Here is a 23,220-nt window from a genome sequence, read left to right as displayed (position 1 = left end):
AATTGAATACAGTAAGGACATAGGCTGGTATTTAATTCTTTTGTCTCTGTTTCCCACTAAATATTTGTTTTAGTTATAATTGCATTAGTTTTTTAATCTATGTCGGGGGAACTCTAAGTAAAATTTGTAAGCATTTCTCAAACATCTTCAAAAAAGGTTTGCCATTGGTTTTAGGCTGTTATTTAAATGCATAATTTTTTTTGTTGTTAACTTTATTGATTTAATAACTGTAAATGCAATTAAGAAACAATTTATTTTATTAGAAAATACAATTATTTCTGCAACCGATATGTCGTCGGAATGTTTCCGAGAGACAGCATTCGGCAAAGGAAATTCAAGAATCGTGGCGTCGTTGCAGGTGAGCTAAGTATAGTTTGAAAAAAGTTCTACGAGGAGGATTCTCGATAAAATATCCAAACCGTTACATTAAATTTGCCAACGAATTTTCTACGGATTATGTAATTTCAATTTAAACAGACTAATTTTTTCCTTCCAAAGAATTTTTAATATGAATTATTCATTTATAGTATGTATCTCAGATAGTGGATTTGTGAATAAAAAGGCTTACATTTTTTTTTTTTTAAGGAAGTGAAAAGATATAAACTTACTCAGAACAAACAAAAACTTTTTATACATTTTTATGGAAAATATTTATATATATAACTGAAATAACAACTCATTCTTTCTTTTGAAATGCTGCTCTGGTTGAGGAAAGGGAAAAAACTTCTTTCAGAGTACCCAAAAATATAGGAAACATACAAAAACTATGACTCCCACGGCCGCTACTTTGGCATACGTCGATTTCAAATTCAAATAGTGGCTCTCTTTCTTATATTTCTGAGACAAGATCGACAGGTTGCTCGCTTTGTTGTCGAGTTCTGAAAATTAAGAGAGAGATGGATTAATTGACGAGCGGGTGAAGGTGCGACGTTTGATTTTGAACACTACCGACCCGACAGTGCCGCTCCTCTCTGCAGAACGTCGTCAATATTCTGTATCATTATCCTCTGGACGTCCTGCAGTTCGACATTCAGGTGGGACAGGTTCCGGCGCGCTCGGGCGTCCGTGTAGGACTTCTTGGTTTTCTGAATGTAATTATCTACGGAAATAAAAAGAATGTCATCTCGTGGCATTTAAACCAGTTCGGTGGATCCAAGATTAATTTCTATTTTTAAAATTAGCCCTAATTGACATTTTGTATGAATTTAAACTAAAAAATAAATTATTATTTATATTTATATAGTAAAAATCACTACAAATAATATAACTCAAAATTTTTAAAGTGATACTATACAACAAAGACGCCATTATAAATACTAATGCTGCCATCTATTGATAATCTTATTTCAAAAGTTAAAATTCTCGACAGATGGCAACATCCTAATCGTGCAGAAAAATTTATTAGATCAAAATGTAATTAATTTTATTACATTTGGATAATCTCTATTTATTAATGGTTTTTTTCCATTATCTTGTAGGTATTGCTGCCGCAACATGCAGGACGAGATTATGTTGCAATATATCAAGTCGGTCGATCGTTCTAAATTAAAAATTGCAGACAGAAATTCTGTTATCAATTCATTGTGACCGGTAGCATCTTTAGATTAAAGTACAGACTAATATTTAGGCTCAAAGCCTTCTTTTCAAAATCAAGATAACAAATAAGCATGTTTGACCAACTTGATATATGTTTGCATTAAATTTGCATATTATATCACACTAATTTATAAAGATGGACTATCTGATGTATGTGAAAATAGCCTACTTTTTCCAATATTAGTCAAAAGTATCAACTTCTTTAAAAATTCATATAGATAAGGAAACATGTCTTTAGGATAACATTCAGTTCTGTAAAAATTATTAAATTTGAGATGATGTAAAATCTTAAAAAGGAATGACTTTAATAACATCTCTATTTAAACAACTTAAGTATAAGAATTTAATTAAAAACAATCTAGTGTGTATATAGTGTATATGTTACAGTCAAAACCCTTTTTAGTTAAAACGCATTCTAACTAGTTTATACTGGATGTCTTTGTTAAAACCTGTTTTGTCTAGTTAAGATTAGTTTTAACTGAAATTCATTTTTGACTAGCAGTAAATTTTAGTTATAACAAAGATATCCAGTATGAACTAGTTTCAACTAGTTAAAATGCATTCTAACTAAAAACTGGTTTTGACTGCAACATATAGAGTAATTCGGGGAAGATACCTACTTTTTGATATTTTCAAACAGTGATGTCAGATATTGTCACGTGTTTGTATGATGAATCGTTGGGCCAATATTGAGTGTGGAAAGCTGTAGTTGGCTACCGTTACCTCATTTTCTACATCCGAGAAGAACAAAAGCAAGATAAGAACGAAGTTTTTGTTGTGAAATGTTTCTAGAATCATTTTAAAACTAAAAGTTAAAATAGAATTTATTAAAAATTGCGAAAAAACAATGTGTGATGTAGTTAAGGTTCTAAAGTTTCCATTGTGAGCTACCGCCAATCCCGATCGGACACGCTAGAACACATGACTCCGCCAAGCATCTTACCCCAACAAATGGGAAAGGTACCACATTTTTCTTGGGGTAACATGCCTATTTTTAATAAATTTTTGTTTTCTCATTTTATTGCAGGATATGCATAGAAATTATATAAGGACTTCTCAAAAAGGTTTTAGGACTGAAAAGAGCTTTCAGCTAGCTATAGAGCACGTTAGAACGGGCGGAAACTTAACAATACTTATACTGTGCTGTTACACTTACTATGAAGTACTTTGTACTACGTATGCAATAAATTAAATTTGGTTAAGATATTAAAAAATTAATTTTATGCAATTATATTTGTTATCTTACCCTAATGGCATTTGGCATCTCACCCGGATACTTGGGGTGAGATGCCTAAAATACCAGACAGTAAAAAAGTCGTCATTGCAAACACAATACAATTATTTTTCATATACTCCAAAGTTTTATTTGAAAAACATGCTCAAGAATATGATATTTTCATTAGAGGCCTCCAAAACCCAAATTATCGCTATAATTTCCTTCATAAGCAAAATGTTAGGCATCTTTCCCCGAATCACTACACAACTTTATTTATTTCCCCCAAACATATTTATGTAGCTAAAATTAGTTTTAACTAATGTTAAAAGTTAAAACTAGTTTTATCTAAAATCAAAACATGTACAGCAGTAAATTAACTAGACAAAACCCGTTTTGTCTAGTTAAAACTAGAATTTACTGCTAGTCAAAAATTAATTTGAGTTAAAACTAGTTTTAACTAGACAAAACGGGTTTTAACAAAGACATCCAGTACGAACTAGTTTCAACTAGTTAAAACACGTTCTAACTAAAAACGGGTTTTGACTGTAACATATAATCTATATATATATATATATATTCAAGTTACATAAGAATTTATTGAAAGTAATTCTTATGCTTAGAAAGGAAAAAAAGAAAATTTGTGTATTCTATAAAAGTGGAGTGTTATGGAGCTGTGAGGTGGCCAGGATCACTTGGCTTAGTCGGTGGCATCCAAATGCAGTATATATAATATATGCTTTTGCTTCGGTCTGTTGCCAATAGGCACAGTGCTGGCCAGAAAAGAGAAAAATATTAGTCAGAATTTTTCAGTTTTACCCCCCTGGCTACAAGACTGAAGTGCTATACAGAATTTCTTTCTCTTGTGCACTAGTGTAAGTGGTCATTGCAAAACCAATTGGATCGTATTCTGAACGTTTGCCAAAAACTCGACAAAGCATTTTTTGTAGTATTTAAGCTAATTCTACATGCAGCTTTCAAAAATACATTTAGAAATTATAAATGGTGAATTTAGTTTATTGGTTTTGAAGAAATAAATATTGGTCATCACACTTTTTAAAGTAAATCCAATTCAAACTTCTTTACTCTGGATAATTATCATTGCCTTATTGTCCTTATTTCAATACTTATTATATTTGTCAACTTGGACATAAATTATTAATAGGAGTGTTAAACTGGTGTAAGTATTATCACAAAATTGAGCAAAAGTTCTCAAAGAAAACAGACTTTCTTTATTGAGCCTCCTGTACACATACTTTTCTTTACAACTGTGTTTCGGGCTATCACGGCCCTCTTCAGCAGGGTTACAATGGCTATTAGTTTTAACTATAAATACATTGTATAAATTAAATTTTAAAACGTTAATAACGTTTTAAAATTTAATTTATACAATGTATTTATAGTTAAAACTAATAGCCATTGTAACCCTGCTGAAGAGGGCCGTGATAGCCCGAAACACAGTTGTAAAGAAAAGTATGTGTACAGGAGGCTCAATAAAGAAAGTCTGTTTTCTTTGAGAACTTTTGCTCAATTTTGCGATAATACTTACACCAGTTTAACACTCCTATTAATAATTTATGTCCAAGTTGACAAATATAATAAGTATTCTTCACTCTGGCATTATGAGAAATTTTTGCTCAGTGTTTGAATTTTCTGTCCATCTTCAGGAGTGGTGAATCCAGAAATACCCAAAAGGAAGGGCTAACTCAAAAATGATTTAAAGGTACATATTCAAATATTTAACATGTGCAAGATGACTCTATCATGAACATCCGATAAACAGTTTTTTGCCATCATAAATGTTTTAAAAAGTTTTTGAAGTTTGAACAATTTTTTTTTTGTGTTAATATGAAGAACGCAGAACGCCAAGAACTCTTGAATGAAGAACACCAAGAAACTCGGCAAAATATGTTTTCTTCTTCAAAAGATGTTTAATAGCAGATATCGGCATTAATCCTCTTTTTAGGATTATTAAATTTGAGATATTGTAAAAATCTTAAAAAGGAATGACTTTAATAACATCTCTATTTAAACAACTTAAGAACAAGGATTTAATTAAAAACAATCTAGTGTGTATATAGTGTATATGTGTATATATATATATATATATATATAATATATATATTATAAGTTACATAAAAATTTATTGGGGATCTCTACAATTACAATGCTATTAATTACTTCCTAAAAATCATGAAGAAGAGAGAAAAGCAATCAACATTAGACAGATTCTTTAACCCCCACAAATGGAAAAAAAACGACCAATAAAAATGCAAGACTGCTGTATATATATATATATATGTATATGTATTCTTATTATTACGTATAAATAAAAATGTAGTAAGAAAGTATATATTTTTTATTTTTTGGAGTTTCCAGAACGAATTAATCAAATTCCCAAAAAACCTATGGTAAATCGATAATCGGTTAACGAACAATTCGGATAGCAAATAAAGCCTTGTAATGGATTATGTTCATTAACCGATCACCCCCTGTATATACTAGGGACTCTGCTCCTGACTACTGAAGACTATGCAATCCCAAAGTTTCAAAATTCTACTTTATGTCACAATTTATTTTTTTTTTACATATATTGACTAAGTAACTAAGTAATAAGAAACTTCAATAAAGAATAATCAGCTAGAAGGTGTAAGGCAATCATGCCACTAATATATACATGATATACAAGTGTAATAAATTCTTTTGTTTCTAAGGAAATGGAATTTGTATTTGTTTTTGTTATGGTTAAATAAGGATCTTTAGGAACCAGAATATGGAATCATTCACAAATTACATAATGCTATTTTTACACTTTTCAGTTATGATCCCACCCCTTCATCAAAGTGTCACACATACTCATCCCCAAAATTATTTAACACACATCCTGGATCAATATCCTTAATTGTACAATAGAATATAACGTAGTAAGGACACCAAGCATTAGGTTATTTTGTTAATTATATGCAAAGTAGTGATAAACAGTATAGTTTGCTATGCAACTCTGGAGACAAAATTGAATCATTCTGTTTCCAAAGATAGAGATTCTAGCATTACATTATGTTTATGTAAGCACCCATCCCTTTGTAATGTACCGTAACAAGTATCTGCAAACCCACTCACCCTCGGCTATTTTTAAATTATGTAATGTAGACATGTTTATAAAAAAGAATATTTTCAAATTAATTGTGCCAATTGCAAGGATACTTGGGATAAAAAAAATTACAAAATGTAAAAATTTTAATTAAGGAATTACTTTTAAAATTTACTTTCTTAATTTTTTTAAAGACAAAATAGAACTTCGCTGTAACAGAATCAGATATACTGGCCTTTTTTATCATGTGGAATAGAAATAATTTTCATCTCAAACAACTATAAGCATAAAAGTATTTAGGAAAATATTTAATAAATATATAACTATTCCCAAAATTTATGTTGTAAACTACAATATACTTTTAACTCAAACTGTGCTGGAAGTACTTTAAATCTTTGACTAAATCTTGGAAGTGCAAAAGAAATAATAGCAATGCTTCCAGTTTGCTAGAGTGTAATGTTAGACTCGTATGATTGGCAGATTATAGATTTCAAGTATGTGTAACATTTTTCAATACTTATTCTTTTATACATGGTAAGACAAAAATTTAAGACCTGTCTTTTTGATTTTTTTTAATTCTAGCAAAATACTGCTTAATTTAATATTAAATAAATACGTTTAGTATTTTAATTTAATTTGCATATTGTCACAAATAATAGTAAGGCAAATTCCAGAAAATACTTCATTAGATGTCTCCTCTCACACACATGCAAAAATAATTCAGAAAATAGTGTTTCAAATGTGTTTATTGCTCTGACAATTTTTGTGGCATTGCAAATATCTGCAGCAAGTTCAAAACAGAATTTTTCAAAATTTTTGTATCTAAGATGCAATAATTTTCTTGCTATACAGATATTAGAGTATTAGAGGTAATCACATATGTATACAAATGTATCAATATTAATAAAACATTTTTTACATTTTACATTTAATTACATTTTAATGTTCATAATATTATTTTTATAAATGTGTGTGTATTTGTGTATGATAACACACACACACTATATATATATATATATATATATAAAGTATAGGGGTGCCTAAATTTTCTTTGCCTTCTTTGTATGCCATATCAGATTCCTGACATTGGCAAACACCTGGCGCAAGCACAGAGGTGTATCCTATGGGAAGTTACATCCAGAGTGGTTTCCCGTTGCCTTCTCTGGGCATGATGTTACACGAGGGAAAATGCCTTCTGGGAGGTCTTGTAAGTGAAACTGGCCCTTATTCGGGTGTTACAAATGTGGAGAAAACCCGGAAAACTCCACGTGGCCAGTCTGTCCGAGCGCGGCGCAAATCCGCGACTGAACTCCCAGTGTTTAGTGACAGAATCGCTCAGCCACTGGTGGGTGGGTTTCTTTGCCCAGGGCATCAAATACCTTTACACAGGAGGTCCTGCTAATGAAATGATACATCTAGATTCTTATTGGATATAAAATGGCTGATTAATTATTATAAAACAAAGTAATGTGGATGGGCAAATATGCTGTTATCTTATATTAAATTTAATCATTAGAAATAAATAAATTTAATTTAGAATATTCTGGAAGAAAAGATTGGCTCAGAGAAATAATCAAACCTAGTGGCTGTCGGAATGGTACCACACGATAACATTGCACGGTATGCAATGTTATCGTGTGGTACCAGAGTGTACCGTGCAGATGTTATCGGTTATGCATCTATACGGTATTATTGATACTTAGTACTTTAATAATTAATTGGTCATATTATAGTCCAATAACAATCCAAATAAACCATTTGATTATTAACATATATAGAAATATCATACAATAGTAATTCAATATAATATTTTTGTTAGTAAGTACAGAATAATAATCAATAAATAACTTATCTATTTTTAAACATATTAACAAAATTTAAAAAATCCAATTAAAGACAACAGATTAGTGATATCGTAAACTAAAGCCAAAAAGCAAAATTAGAATAAAATAGTAATTTTTTACGTACCAAATTCGATAAAGAAGTAGGGTCGATTGACCGTGGCTACCTTTTCGCCATACTGACTCTGAAATTCATTGTGTAGGTCTTCCAGGTACGAAAACGCAAGCCGTTTCGGATAAGACTGAGCACACAATACCAAATAACACACATTATTTTCAATAATATAACTGCAAATTAAAAACACGGATATTTTTAATGTTTTCCGAGAAAAACGAAAGGTTAATTTAGATCGATACAAATATTATTTCCTTACTGAAAAAAATAGGGACCGGTTTCTATGCTGCAACGAGGTGGAGAATTTTGGTTTAATTTCTTAAACAATAATTTTGCTTGATTTTGATATTCTAATTTACCATCCTGTAAAAAAATTGAGAAAATTTAATTTTATTTAAAAAAGATATCACACATTACTCATACTAAATAAATAATGACTAATGATTCATTGTACTCTACTAATTATTTCAAACAATTTGTTATAAACAGTAAAATCCAAATTAAAAATATAAACACAACATTCCTTTTTAAACATATGAAATAAGTTTTGGTATGTAGTGTACAGTACTATCCATTATTCTTATAGAGTTTAAAATTATTTTAATGAAAAGATAAAAATATAAATTGAACCACAAACTGATTTGCAAATATCGTTCAAATTCAATTATACATGAAAAATTAGAAAAAATTGAACTATGGTACAATCTCAGGAATCCAGCCACTTGCTAGTCTGACTTTTCTAGTAATCTGACACTAGTTGATTCTCGGGTATTACTGGCATTGTTGCCGAGTAATAGACAAGCTTCCCGCTAGTTCAAACTCCAATTCCCATTGAATTTGAACATCTTACCACTAAACATGGCACAATATCAAGCCCAAGCTTGAATGCTCAAACTAGACACTAAAAGTCATATAAATAGTTATAAAAATTATTACTCATGTAAATTTTCATAATCATTTACATGATTTTTTTTTAATGACTAAATCTCCTAGCTATATTTATAACACAATACTGTATAAATATAAAAATCAGTCCACTGAAATTTCCCACCAAAAATACTAAACTCTATCATAGTACAGGCAATGGCATCATGCTTGGATGTTTTGATAAGTAGTTCAAGTTGCTGTATCGTTAATAGTTATTGCCATACTGTCAAATTTGTTTGTGTGTTAAATTGTTTACATTACTTGATATTCTATATATATTTTTTTGATTACTACAATTTACTAATATCATGCAAATAAACAAATGGATTCTTTCCAAATGAATAGACCATTGAGTTCATCTTATTTCCAATTATCTGGCAAGCTCCTTAATTCAATAATACTTAAACCAACAACTACAAACCGAATGTACAGTACATATGTAATATGCCAACAACTACCGGATTATATCGGGCTATTGTAATTATTCTAAATTATTTAGTAATTAATTTAAAATAATCATGATATAATAGCCCAATATATTTCGGTAGTTGTTGGTGTATCCATGTTTCCATGTTCTAGTCCTACATATGTCAGATTACCAAGACTGTACTGTTTACTGAAAACAAGAAATATTGATTGTGTACATGTGAAATTTTGTTAAGATCAATATAAACCGAGGTCAGAAATTTTTGAGGCCATATGCCCTTACTAACACTAATAAAGTAATGCTACTCACTCAGGACTAACTTCAATGAGAAACAGAGAGAGCACTCATCACGACAGCCACCCTCTAAGCTTTGGAATAAGTGGAAAAAAAGAAGAAATGATATTGGGATGATTGTTTTTATACTACACTCATTAATATCATCAGTTTATTCTAATAATTTTCAAAAAAACACAGGTGCTAAGCACAACAAAGAACACACAACTAGATAAGTAAAACAAAGCAGAGAATTTTCACACATTAAGCTGTTGTTATATTGCAACTCATTATATTGCTCATTCAAATGTATTGCACTTTTATAACAAAGTACTTTAGCCAATAATTTTTTTAAAAATCAGTTGCCATCAAAGCTATCACTGAATGAAACTTTCACATCTTACCGAAAAGCAAGTTGGCACAGAGATAGAAAATAGACAAAACAGATGAATATATACATCAGTTATATCATATCATCTGATAAATTGCCCATTTGGTTTGTCTCCCAACATCAGCAATACAACAAGGGGCTACTATTTTTTTTTTTTTGAGAAAAATAGTGCTCTATGCTTAAGAATTGTATAATTTAAAAATGAAGAGTGTAAATAAACTTTTAATGTAATTACATTGGAATCTGCTTATTATGATCAATTTTGATTGTTGTTATCAATTTTTTATGACAATAACTGGCTGATAACATTACACAGAGGATAAAAAATTTTCATTATTGAACTCATTAGAAAAAATTACAGTATGAATGTGTACAATTTATATTTATCACAAACTGTACACTTGATACAATATTACACATTTATATACACTACATTCTTCTATATTACTTCTAAACAACTGTTTTTAACTCAACACATCGCAAAATTAAACTAGAGATATTGTGACAGGAATGTCCATCCCCAAAGATACGTTTCAAGATCTACAGGACATGTATTTTCTAAAAATTCTTTTCATGTCCTTACAGTATATAAAAGATAAAAGGCATGCTTTGTTTAAAAGTAAGTCCGAAGAAAGGGTCAATTTAATACAAATTTTCTAAGAATTCAGTTGTCCTAAAGTGTAATTATCATAACTGATAACAACAGATGGATTACTTTTAACTGATTTTATATAGAGTGTTTTGGAGATTACCGATTATGATAACAGCGGCCAATCGATAACATTATCCGTGATTATAATAACCGGACCCCACTGCATAAGAATTTATCTTATTTAAGTATCAAAACTTGAATGTGTGTTCATTTTATTAAATCTAAACAAGAGATATTGACGACGACAAGACATAACGAACAAATAAATACTTTGTGTACAAAACTGCAAAATATTAATTCCCCATATTATCCCAGTCTTTATTATCGGCATAAAACTGTTTATTAAACTATAAAAGATAAAAATGTCATTTCTTGAAAGAATTACAGATCCAGATAAAAATTTAAAAACTTGCAAAAGTATTTTTCGTTTCATATTTTTACTCAAATCTACAAGGAATTCTTACATTTTTTGATAAAAATGCATGATTTTATCATATTTTTTTTTTTATTGTAATAGTTTTTGGACATTAAATTATCGTAAAGGATCTCACATTTCCCAAATTATTAATAAAATAATTTGAGAAATGTAGAAAGCTTTCTGGTCGGCATCTCCTTAAACGTCAATACAAAATGTTTGTTCGGTAGACTGTAAATATTTACCAGCTTACGTGGTTCAAGGTTGCTCATTGTGAATGCTTTTGCCAAGTACAATAAAGAACTATTTCTATAGCAACTATATAAACACATGGTGGATGAATATTTAATAAGTTAGATAATTTTCCTATTTTCATAACATATTATTCTAAACTGCTTATTCTTTCCCTTGTAAGCATTGTCATTTTTATATATTTTTTCAAACAGGAAAACTTTGTATAAGGAAAAATCAATCGTGGAGTTAATTAGACACTATGTTGAGTCAGTTATAATTTTTGTTATACAATTCGTATTAAATTACATAAAATTAAATGCAAGCTTAAACCGGATTATATCAAGCTAATTTTAATTCATTGATTATTAAATTTTGGCTTAAAGATGAACAGTTTGTCAGCTGCTTGTATGAAGGTTAATAATTAATTGATTCAGGGTCTGGTTGTATTGTATGCAACTTATATAAATATTTGAAAGAACATAGTCTATAGCTCACTCTATACAACAGTAGTTGTCATTGTGGGTTTAGTATGGGTATGGATTAAAAAAAAAAGCCATCTCTTAAGTGCCCACAAGGTGGAAAGAGCAAAAAATAAAGATTTTTAACTTTTAACTAACCTCAGGAATCAACAAATTAAATAAATACATTCATACTGCTTTAGATTTAAGAAAACATATTCAATGATTCACAAAAACAATAAATAAATAGAAAAAATTCATGAATTAATTGTAAGACAATTAAATAAAAAATAATTTACAAAACTGAAATTTATTTGTGTAAATTAAGACTTATTTTAAAAAATTACGTCTATGATTCCGTATTTTTGAACTTGAGAAAAAAACCCTTAAAAGCTTTAATTCAAGACATTAATATGTGTTTTAAGTATTGGCTATAAATCTGAGAGTACTCTTGATACACACTCAGATTTGCAGACATTTAATTTCATTGAAAAAACCAAAAGCCCAACACAGTAAAATCATACAATACTACGGCATTTTTTAATCATTTTTACATAATTTATACTAAAGCTAGATGGTTAAGTTGCCATTTTGTAATTAACTTAGAACATTCTGAAAGAAAAGATCAATCCCAAATGAGATTAGTGTCCCCCTGCTTACTATTCAGATGTGTGTTGCTAATTATGCTACCTACACCTATGTCTAATCTTCACTTCCAGACCAATTAATTTAGAAGATATCACCATACTACATAGACTCTACTAATTTGTACTATTCAGTTATACAAATAAATCAAAAATTAATAAGTACTTTTGCTTTTATTATTCAGTGTCATTAGATTATATTCAGTACAAGAGGTCAAATGTAGAATAATATATCTCGTTTGACCTCTTGTATTGAATATAATCTGATGATGCTTTGAAGAATAAAAGTCAAAGTAACTATTAACTTTTAGATTATCTGTGTTGTATTATTTAATGGTCTCTGAGCTAAACTGGGTTATGCAACCATTTCAATCTTACCAATGTATAATTATTTGTGTAATTTTAATAGTGGTATTATTGAAATATTGAGGTTTTCATCAAGGAAAAGTGCTTTTTGGGCTGCAATTTGAAAAAATTGTAGACCTATAAATTCCCACTGTTGTTCGTCCGTCTTTCCTTAATCTTGCAAACAGAGTTAGATAGATGAAAGATGAGACCAGATTGGAAACCTTAGGAGCAGGAGCTAACCCGATTAACTACATATGAGGTTCCGACGCAAACCCAAAGTCGTGTTATTTCAATTTTAAAATTTCCCCCAAAAATTCCGTGTGTTATACAGATCAACAGCAAGACTCTATTGTTAAAGGAAAAGTATAATGCACAGGGTCAAGCCACTACTAATTTGAGGTGGAGAGCATAGATTTTTATAAATTAAATAAATGAAAAATATGATTAAAAATTTCCGCCAGCATTGCGACGATGTCACAATAAATAATTGCTTGTTTTTAATTCGCTTGCTACATTTTAAGATTTATAATGTTTAACAAAAATTTTAAAATCTTAAACAGAATAAACTTTTGAATTAAAATTTGTTTATGTTTTATCATCATTTCTGCAAGTTGAAATTTTAATCTGGACTAAATAATTATGTATTGTCATATTTTATCAGCAAAAAAATAAGTTAAAAATATAAGGATTAAGTTAATGAAATAAGGATAAATAAAATCTTGTTATTGAAACTGGATTATCATCACTGTTAAGCTCATTTTTAGTGACAATATTGCAATATTTGCTAAATATTACAATAAATACCTATTTAATGGCATTCTTCTCCTTAATATATATTAATTAGTTAACTTAAACACTGATTTAACTTATATTCCATTATTTATAATAAGTGTATAAATAATAAAAATATTGTAATTGTTAAATAAAATAAAGCTGTATCATCCATCATATTTATATTTACTCCAGTAATGAGATGTTAACTATGTAAATTTGGATCTTTTAGTAAGATACTAATATGCCTGCTGGAGTGTACCACTGTTACATTTCTCTTTCAAGTAATTTTTTATTGGTTTGCTTATTTTGTCTTTGCAGAACTGTTGGTTGGTAATAGTAACATTTTGAAATCTTGCATTTTACATGAACTGTAAATATGTAGGTTGTTTTTATTGGATGGTGAAGGACCTTGCAGGGATGTAATCATAACATTGATCGATCATGCTAGGCTGACAAACATTTAGAAATTACTTTCCATTGAATTTTCTTTCAAAATAAAAACTAGATAATTACGAATTTTCTCTCAAATATAATCTACATGTTATGCCTTTTACGTCATATATATAAAATATCTCTGCAGAATAGCCACAAAGTCTTTAAGCATAAGATTGTGTCTTCAATCTCACAATTAGAAGTTTTGACAAATTCAATTGACAATGGACTGCAAGCAAATCTAATAGGATTTGACCTTCTCAAAGTCACATCATATCAAATCTATATTAATCAAGTTTAAATTTTAATTAAATAATCTTATTCATTTCAGGACAAGATGGCAACTTAATCATCTACCTACAGACCAAAGATGATGATCATAATTTTAAAAAAATTAGCTTAATTCTAGCCCATGAATAATCCGGTCTTTAGACTTATTTGGCCATTATGAGTTTATGCTGAGGGACTTTATCAATCTCAAGATTCTCTTTTAATTAGAAATTCAATCTTTCTGATTGTAATATTGATATTCAATTGTTTAAATAGGAAGTTTCCCTCACAGTTACACAATCATGATACTTAACTAATCATTAAGTACACAACAATAGAAAAATTTAATTATCATTATATGTCACTTCCAAGTTAATTGTAGCTGTAAATTATGGCTCATTGTGTGTCCTTTGAAGATCTGTATAAAATTAACATATCTCCAATCATATTAATAAATAAAAAATAAATTCATACATAACCACTATAATTCGATTTTCCTTAGAAAATGAAGCTAACAAATTCAGGTTTTGTAGATTTATCTAGTCTCAATTTTCTTTTATAACGAAAAACAAAGATCATATGTGATGAAATCAGTGAATCATAGTGAATAGACCAAAGAAATAGAAATTTTCTATTTGCATTAAGTTTCTTTGTTTCTTATTAATTATAGTTTTCATTTTAAAATATATTAACTTATGTATGGTACTAAAATAAATTCTTTCTAATATGTCAAATCCTATCAATACTTCCCATTTTATCATAACTTTCTGCTTAACATAGAATCAACCAATTTTTCTACAAGCACTTTCAAATACTTTTCATCCATCATCAGAGTTCAGATATCTCAAAATAGGTTCTGAATACTTATTGAATGCCCAATATATCAAAATAATACTACTAAAACATTAGCATCTTAATTTCCAGTAGCATTTCCTATACAACTTTCCAAAATCATTCAGATCATGTTTATGTTTACTGCCATTTAAGTATTCCAATATCCATCTCATTAATTCCTCTGTACTAGTCACTTCCATACTGACAATTACCATTAACATACCTTTAATATCTCTTCTCAGACTTTTTTCTTAAGTTCTTAACTTCTTTGTTACTAAAATATCCTCCTTTCTCCTAACTGTTCACATAACCTTAGTACCACTTGTTGATTCTATAATACATTACCATGTTAAGGATTTACAGAAAGATGTAGGATGCACAGCACTTGTTAAGTACTGTGTATCCTACATCCTTCCGTAAATCCTCTCTGTGTTTCTTTCATCTCTTTGCCAAACCTCTCCTTGTGATCCCAATGTCACATTTTTATGTCCCCCTTCTTTCTATTAAAAGTAATTAATAAATATCTGTCCTATTTCGTTCCTGGACTATATATTTTTATTACTTAGCTATTCAAAATTGCAAATGATGACATATGCCTTAGGTGTTGTAGGCAGTCCACCAAATGTACTGAATCCTTTACCATTCAATGGTAGTTAACCAGATTGTTATTGACTTAGTAATTAAGTATTTTTTCAATTTGAATAATAGGAGACATGGATTTGTCTCCAATGGGATGGAGTTGGTTGCCTGGTTTGTGCACCATAACAAAAGCAAAAATCTTAGGAATTATCATAACTGGCATGGATGTGTTAACCATGCATCAGGCACTTGCTAAAGACACCTTAGTGCTCTTCCTGTCTGATAACTTACTGACAAGGCATTCTTAAGTATGTCTTGTCAGTAAGTTATTCTATTCACAAGAATGCACCTTACCCATGGTTATAATGCATCTGACAGCTCCAGTCACTCCTAGGATTTTACTGGTCACCACTTTCACTTTTGATAAGGAGTACAAACCAGGCAACCAACTCTGTCCTGTCATGAACAAATCCACATCTATTATCCAAAGTGCAAAAATACTTAATTGTTACAACAATCTGAATATATATTAAAAACAAAATGTTCCATCACTGCCACACAAAAATAACAAATTTAAAAATTAACCTGGTAAAGCATATTCCAACATTGTTGACCTGGTCTACCACTCCTTGTTTTTTCAATTTGAAGGATTTTTCAATTGTAGCTTACCTTCTTAGCAGAGGAGTCCCTATGGGAAGCCCTATATCTGGAACACTGTATGAACTTGTAATTTGCCAACTAGAAAATAAAATTTTTTTGTCTGTTTGAAAACATTGCTCTGTTCTCCAGACATGTTGCTAATGATCTTATCATATGGCACTGCAAACCAAACCTTCATGATTTTCTGCAATTTGTTAATTCAAATCTGCCTCCACCTATGTGTAGAGCAGGCAAGTTCTTCATGTTTCCTTTACATCACTTTCACTATTTGTGAAGGCCATGTCTCCACATCAGTTTACAGGAAGGCATCATATCACCTTTTATTCATACCTGTAGTGTCAAAGAATCCATTCTTGTTTAAGCTGGTGGCATTTTCACACATTTCCAACATCAAGGGTTTGTGGAACTGAATGACATCAGCAAAATCATTATACAGCATGGCTACCATCTCAATATAATCAAGGAGCATAACAGCAAGTACTCAATATCAGCCATACACAATGAAATGGGAAATAAACTTTACAAGGAAAATTTGGCCATCAATTACAAGGACAGTAACACACTTCTACAAACATGGACATTCTTATTTGAAATCCAATTTTAATAATGTCCATCTGTGATCACACCTTCGGCAATATCCAATCAGGCACTGTTCTAGCCTTCTGAATGTTTGTTCAAAGTTTGTATTTATGAAATGTTTCTGTAACCTGAAGACAATTGCTTAAAACAGTTGAAAATGTTTGTTTTTGTAAAATTTACATTTTTAAACTGGGCATTTTGGTTTTCATTGTTTATTTCTGTAAAAGTTCATCATTGGTAGAATTGTAATTTTGCTTGATCTTGATGACGACTATTGCATACAAACAAAACTAAAATCAATGTTTTATAACTTATTTTTAGAACTATTTTAATTTACAAAATTTATATATTCACTAAACAATTTACAAATTACAGAGTTCTATTATTCATAAGATTTTAATTTAAAAAAAAGGATTTTTCTTTCCCAAATAGACAAATTTTTTCAAATTAAATATGTAATTTTAAAATTTAATGTTCAATTTCTATAACTTTTTTAAGTCAACATCAAAGAAAAATTTCATAAACAATAAACATTCTCTATTCCAATTATAAGAGAATTTATCAGTTCCTATATTTATGAGTAATAAAATATGAAATAAGGAATTTTCTTATCTTCTTATGCATAAAAATGATATTATTATTTAAAAGATCTTGGATTAAAAAAATGAAACACACAATTAAAATAAAGATCAGGATCCAAGGGCAAGATTTATCTATGTTGGGCAACCATTAGCATCCTGATAAGGTTGTAGATCAGTGATTCCCAAAGGGGCAATAGAAGACAATGAGGACAAAAATAAAATGAATCTTACTAAGGATAGGGCCAGTGTCGAATTAGCCAATTTATGATGAATTAGGATTGTATAACTGTCTAATCATAACAATTAACTACTGACTAATTGTTGTTGAGTATTTTTTAAAAATATTTCATTAAATTTCAATATTTTTAAAACTTACTTTTTATAGAGCCATTTTTAACAATTTAATCTATTTTTTTTCTAATGTGGATAATATATTTACTTGACAGTTATATACTGATTTTGAGCAAGTAGGCACAAGACTAATATTACTGATTGCATTTTTCCATTATTAATTGATAAATTAATTGACTTGTGTCACAGTTATTTCCACACATCAGACAGCCTTTCAAGTGCAATGTTGTTAACAAATGATACTAAATAACAGGCAATGTAAGAACAATCTGCTTGTTTAAAAAATAAAAAATTTCTTTAAAAGTAGACAGATCGGGGCTGAAAACTAATCAGCCAGTTGTAATGACTGGCTATGGTTGCAATCAAAACTTATTCATTAAAAACATATGTTTCTAAAAATTTATTAGTACTAAACTAAAACTTTTCCTGTTTTAAAACACAGATGCAAAAAGCTAGCAGTTTCTAATGAACTAGAAATGTTACCATGATCATCCTGAATTACTGTTTCCTTGAATCTCATTCAGTTTTTAATGTTAATTTAATAATTTTAAATTTAAAAATTAGTAGTGTTTTTCCAATGGAATAATTATTTACAGATTCCTTTGATTATTACAGAATTAATTGGTAGAGGAGCCAATTAGTGTAATTAATGATTAGCAAATGATTTGCGGCAGTTGGCAACACAGAGCTTGACCACCATCCCCAACCTATATGACGTCAGGAGTGAGGTCACTTTTTGGGTCTGTTCAGACATTCACCTCACCACTGTTTTCTTGGTCGACGTAATTGTAACTCTTGTATATAGTTCTGTAAAATAAACTCACGGCGACGACTACTGGACTCCTTCGCCTGTCGTGGAATCATTCGTTGCAACAACGACACTACTCGTAGATGGAATCGGATATAATCAATTTCCTTCTCAAGAGGTATGCATTACTGGCCTCCTCGGATTAATTGGCCACCTCTAAATTTTACTATTGAACTTCAGACAGACACATTGTGAAGTCAGTTTTCAAGAATCATAAAAGGTATCAAAAGAGTGTGTTTCTTTGTATATATCATGAGAAAATACACAAACTGCAATTGTATGAATTGAGCAAACTAAACTAATTAATGGAACTAACTATTGGAGAAATTGATCAATTCATTATGAAATTATTAGATAAATTTGTAGTTGCTCATAAAACTATCACAAGCTGTAAGCTCAGTGATAACATGATCTTATTAATAATAGTTTTAAAAATATATATGAAAAAGTGGAGTAAAATGTCCTGCTTCTCTTCTGTCATTAATATAATAATTCATTCTTTTAAAACAAGATTTATCATAATCATTAGTACAGTACTTTAATTTCACAGTTTACTTCACACTTTGATGCCAATGAGCTTTTTGATTTATATAATGCTGACACACTGGCAAAATAAACCTTATTCTTTCATTTTGACAAGTTTAACTGATACAACATCATCTACAAAACTAAAAATTAAAACTCTAAAAATCCCATAATCCCGCAATCTTTTTTTTTTGAATACCTGAAAACATTTTCACCTGTGTTGAATGGGCATCATCAGGCAAACTAATCCACCAGCGGTGGAAATGAGAGATTGCTGTACACGTGTGCAGAGGGGAGGTAAAAACATTTGCACATATTTTTTTTAAAATTGCTGAACGATAGGTTTTTAGAGTTTTAATTACCCAGTTTTTGAGTTGTTGTATTATCTACAAAACTTTCATCATAATTGTTTTATTCAAAAATTTTATTGCAAAAATATTACCAATTGTAGAAGTAAATGGTAATTGGTTCACACAGTATGGTGCTATTTGAATGAATCTGACAACATACTATTTAAAATAATGAGTTGAGACCTGAAGAAGTGCCCAGGAGGGGCAACAAAAATGTTCGTCACTTAAACGTTATTCACACTGGTTAATTGGTTGGCGAGTCGTACGTTTTTTTATAATATGAATTCATTGTATAACCCACTGCACAAGTCAAATTTAAGGATGCAGCTTTAAAAATTAGTCTCAGTGCAACAGGTCCATCCTCCATGTTAGTTTTTATTAATTAATCAAATACTTTAAGATATATTTGGACAATTATTGTTTTGTTTATAAAATAAGTTGCATAAATTTTTAAAAAATTTATTAAATTTAATTTTTAATGTAACAATTTTGACTAATTTTATGGGAGCAACTAGTGAAATATATGCATTAAAACGGGGTGATAGTCCAGAAATGTTTGGGAAACACTTGTAGATCATTCCTAAGAGAAAAAAATCAAAATATAACTATGGGTTTAGCAACTCTTCACAAGATATATTCCTCCAAAGCTTGCTTCTTACAAGGTTGAATGATTCACAAAAAACTGAAAATTTACAATACATTTGGAACAGTGTCCTAAGTAGCCTATTTAAAATTAGCGATTTCCTTTTTACAAGAGAGGACTAAAAATTCTTATATGAGAGTGTATTGCAGAGTTATTTGCCAACTTATACAGGGTGTTAGAAGAAAGCATTCAGCTTATATATAATAGACAGACAAACCATACTGAGTAAAAAGACCTTAGTAAAAATAGACTGAAAATTCAACTGTTTGAGACAAATAATCTGAGAAAGACCTAGAATTTTGAGTGTTTGCAATTCTAAGAAAATATCAAGCATGAATGGAAATATAACAGGGCATATGAAATAACTTTAAGTATCAAGGTGGAGTTTTGGTAAGATTGTGTGTCCTCTCTTTTTACATTGTACACAACACATAAAGCAAATAATTCAGTCATAATACTTACAAAATTGTCAATATTTCAGAAATGATTGAGTTTTTTACCTGTTTTTACTCAGTATGGTATGTGTTATCTACCACACGCCTTTTTTTAACGCTCTGTATTTAGTACACAGGACTGATGTAGTATGGTATACCAGCAGAACTGAATTGTTTATTATTATAAAATTTGTATGTCCTAAGCAAACAGTTGAGAGAAATTACAAAAAAAATACAACCAATGTTTTATCCTGGCCAAAACAAAAGGACGTAAATAACTCAAAAATGGAATATCTCATTAACGATTGCTCTCGATCCTCACTTCCATTCGAGTACATTGTCATTCTGCAGGATGAGTCAATTAAAAAACTCATTAATCAATCACACTAAAAGGAAGCTTCGTTAAACAGCTTTATAACTTTAAAAAATTGTAAAGATATATTCAATAAAATCCAAATTCCCAAATATAATGCTTCGAATATATAACACTATATAAATGCTTCACATAACTACACTACAGTAATTGTAATTACGAAAATCAATGCAATATTTTGATCATACGTAAAGACTAAATGGTAGAAGTTACTTTCGAGGAATCCACGTATATAACATTACACAAATTACCTAAAAGTATTTCTTATTGACCAAACTTTCATGAAAGTTTCAGTATGTAAGCCCAGACCTTTTTATATGATCTGGAATCCATTTTCCTTCCCATAGATACAATTACAGCACTGTAATGTTACACCAGACACAAAAGAATCAAATATTGAAAGGAATATGTCTGTGAATTCTGGTCCTTATGGAAAATATTCAGCAATTTTCTTATCTTTTATCAGCTGATAGCATATATTTCTTCATATTACCAAACTGTCTGGGTTTTTGGTTTAAAAACATTATCTTGAACATATCTTGGATAAAAATGGAGCCAAAAATGATGAAATTTTAAATAATTTCCTGGTTAAAAACCCGAAACTTACCTCATCGTCACTGACCGAGGCAGCGAGGGGCAGACCGTCCCCTACTCGAGCAATCATCGTGGTTAGAACCATTTTGAATGAATGTTTTTGAATTATTTCAAAGAGTCATGTCAAAAAATCTCTAGAAAAATGAAATAAACCGACTAACGATTTTTTTATTGACAAATACTTAGGTATGACGTGGATGTATCACACGAAAACAATCATTCCAACGGAGAAGGTCGCCGCCTGTCGGAGAAATATGGAAATTTGTTCAATATTAATTAAAAAAAAGTTTTTAATTTCGAATTAAAATTTTAATCGCAATAAAATTAATATATTAAAATTATAATTGGATTTTTATATTTTATTCGATTATGATACGGTTTGGTTTTGTTCGTTTATGGCACAAGACGCGTGGGCGATCTGCGGAGAGGTCTTTAATGAAAAAATGGCCCCTATTCAGATGTTACTGACATTGAAAAAACCCCACGTGACCAGCCCATTGACCGGGCGAAAACTCGCCACCAACTACTAGTATTCGGTACTCTTATCAAATCGGCCACGGTGGCCCGAGTCATCGTGTGTGGAGGAGCACGGTTTTCTTTACCCACTTCGAAACTTCATAATTCCTGTGTCTTTCGTCGAAAACTTCTGAAATTTTTCATGAAGGTTTATATATTAGGGAAAATATTTTTAGAAATTTTCAGGAAAATCGGACCATCGCTTTGGGAGACATTAAGGTGGAGAGATCATATCTCAAAAAGCTTACAAGTTTTGAAATTTGTTTTACTCGTACAAATTTTTAGTTTACAAAAAAAACTTTTTTTTTACATAAATGTTTTTCGCCGGGAAAGTTAATCAACTCGTTGCTGGATTTTTTCCTTATGATCAATTCGTTCCAAACTGACGGATATTTCAATTATATCAGTGCTATAAATTACAAATCCGTTAGTATCGTGAAATTTTCATATCAGACCGCCTCTGAGAATCCTTGCAACAGAACGAATTTAAGATGTAAAAACATCATAAATCGCTGCTTTATTCGTTGTTTCATTATTATTGTTAATCCTTCCGCGAATTAGCTTCGAGAATATGACGCTTCTTACTCTATTTTAAAATATATATAAAATCTAACGTTGAATCTTTGTAGCATTTTACCGAAATAATAAAATTCGGAAGAGCGTCATTGTTACTTTCTTCGCAAATAAACTTTTTTTTTTTTTAATTCTTTCCGCCCAGTGGGCACTAAGAGGGCCTCTTATAGCAAGCCCATTATGGGTTCGGCCAGGCCCACAATGGGGCGGCCGGGTGGTGAGGGACGGGGACCGACATATCGAGACGGACCACCCCCCGAAAAATTCCTGGGGATTTTTCGACCCGTCCGGATCGATCCCGGGTCCCCCAGGGCGGTAGGCTGCTAACGTTGACCGCTCGGCCATCCGGCCGTCGCAAATAAACTTTGATAAATTTATATTTTATTTTTCACTTAAGTAATATTAAGTATTTAGGTGTTATATTATTTCAAAAATAATACATTGTGGGGAAGTACTCGATCTTTAGAGTATTCCCCGTGCAGGAACAAAACAAAAAGAAACTTCAAAGAAATAAATCACACACTCTATGACTCCAATGCAAGGAACTTAAAGTTTATTTTAGTCCTTCCAATCACTACTCTGTCCCTTCGCTATAACAGACACTAAAACAAAAGAAACAACACAAAAAAAAAAAAAAAAAACAATCTCGCGACTCTATCGTCTACACGTCCTCTCTCTCTCTTTCTTTCTTCCGAAAAAGTCCCTCTTCTTCCGTTGAG

At 30.3% G+C, this 23,220-nt stretch overlaps 2 protein-coding genes across 2 annotated transcripts in view; one reads left to right on the top strand and one right to left on the bottom strand.

Moving 5' to 3' along the window:
• Nucleotides 1–23,220, top strand: part of LOC136983714 (cilia- and flagella-associated protein 77-like) — a 233,549-nt gene that overhangs the window by 116,942 nt on the left and 93,387 nt on the right. The gene's annotated exons all lie outside the window — the stretch shown is intronic.
• On the bottom strand, nucleotides 235–21,559 carry Sec22 (vesicle-trafficking protein SEC22). Its single transcript, XM_067280546.1, has 5 exons — nucleotides 21,426–21,559; nucleotides 8,116–8,219; nucleotides 7,869–8,029; nucleotides 953–1,099; nucleotides 235–878 (listed from the first exon to the last, which is right to left on the bottom strand). The coding sequence occupies exons 1-5, from the start codon at nucleotides 21,495–21,497 to the stop codon at nucleotides 730–732; spliced, it is 633 nt and encodes a 210-aa protein (XP_067136647.1). The 5' UTR covers nucleotides 21,498–21,559; the 3' UTR covers nucleotides 235–729.

This window comes from Centruroides vittatus, unplaced genomic scaffold, assembly GCF_030686945.1.
Source record: "Centruroides vittatus isolate TY-2023 unplaced genomic scaffold, ASM3068694v2 contig_884, whole genome shotgun sequence".
NCBI classification, from domain to species: domain Eukaryota; kingdom Metazoa; phylum Arthropoda; class Arachnida; order Scorpiones; family Buthidae; genus Centruroides; species Centruroides vittatus.
Note: the sequence above shows the minus strand (reverse complement) of the source record. Positions and strands in the feature narration are given on the sequence as shown.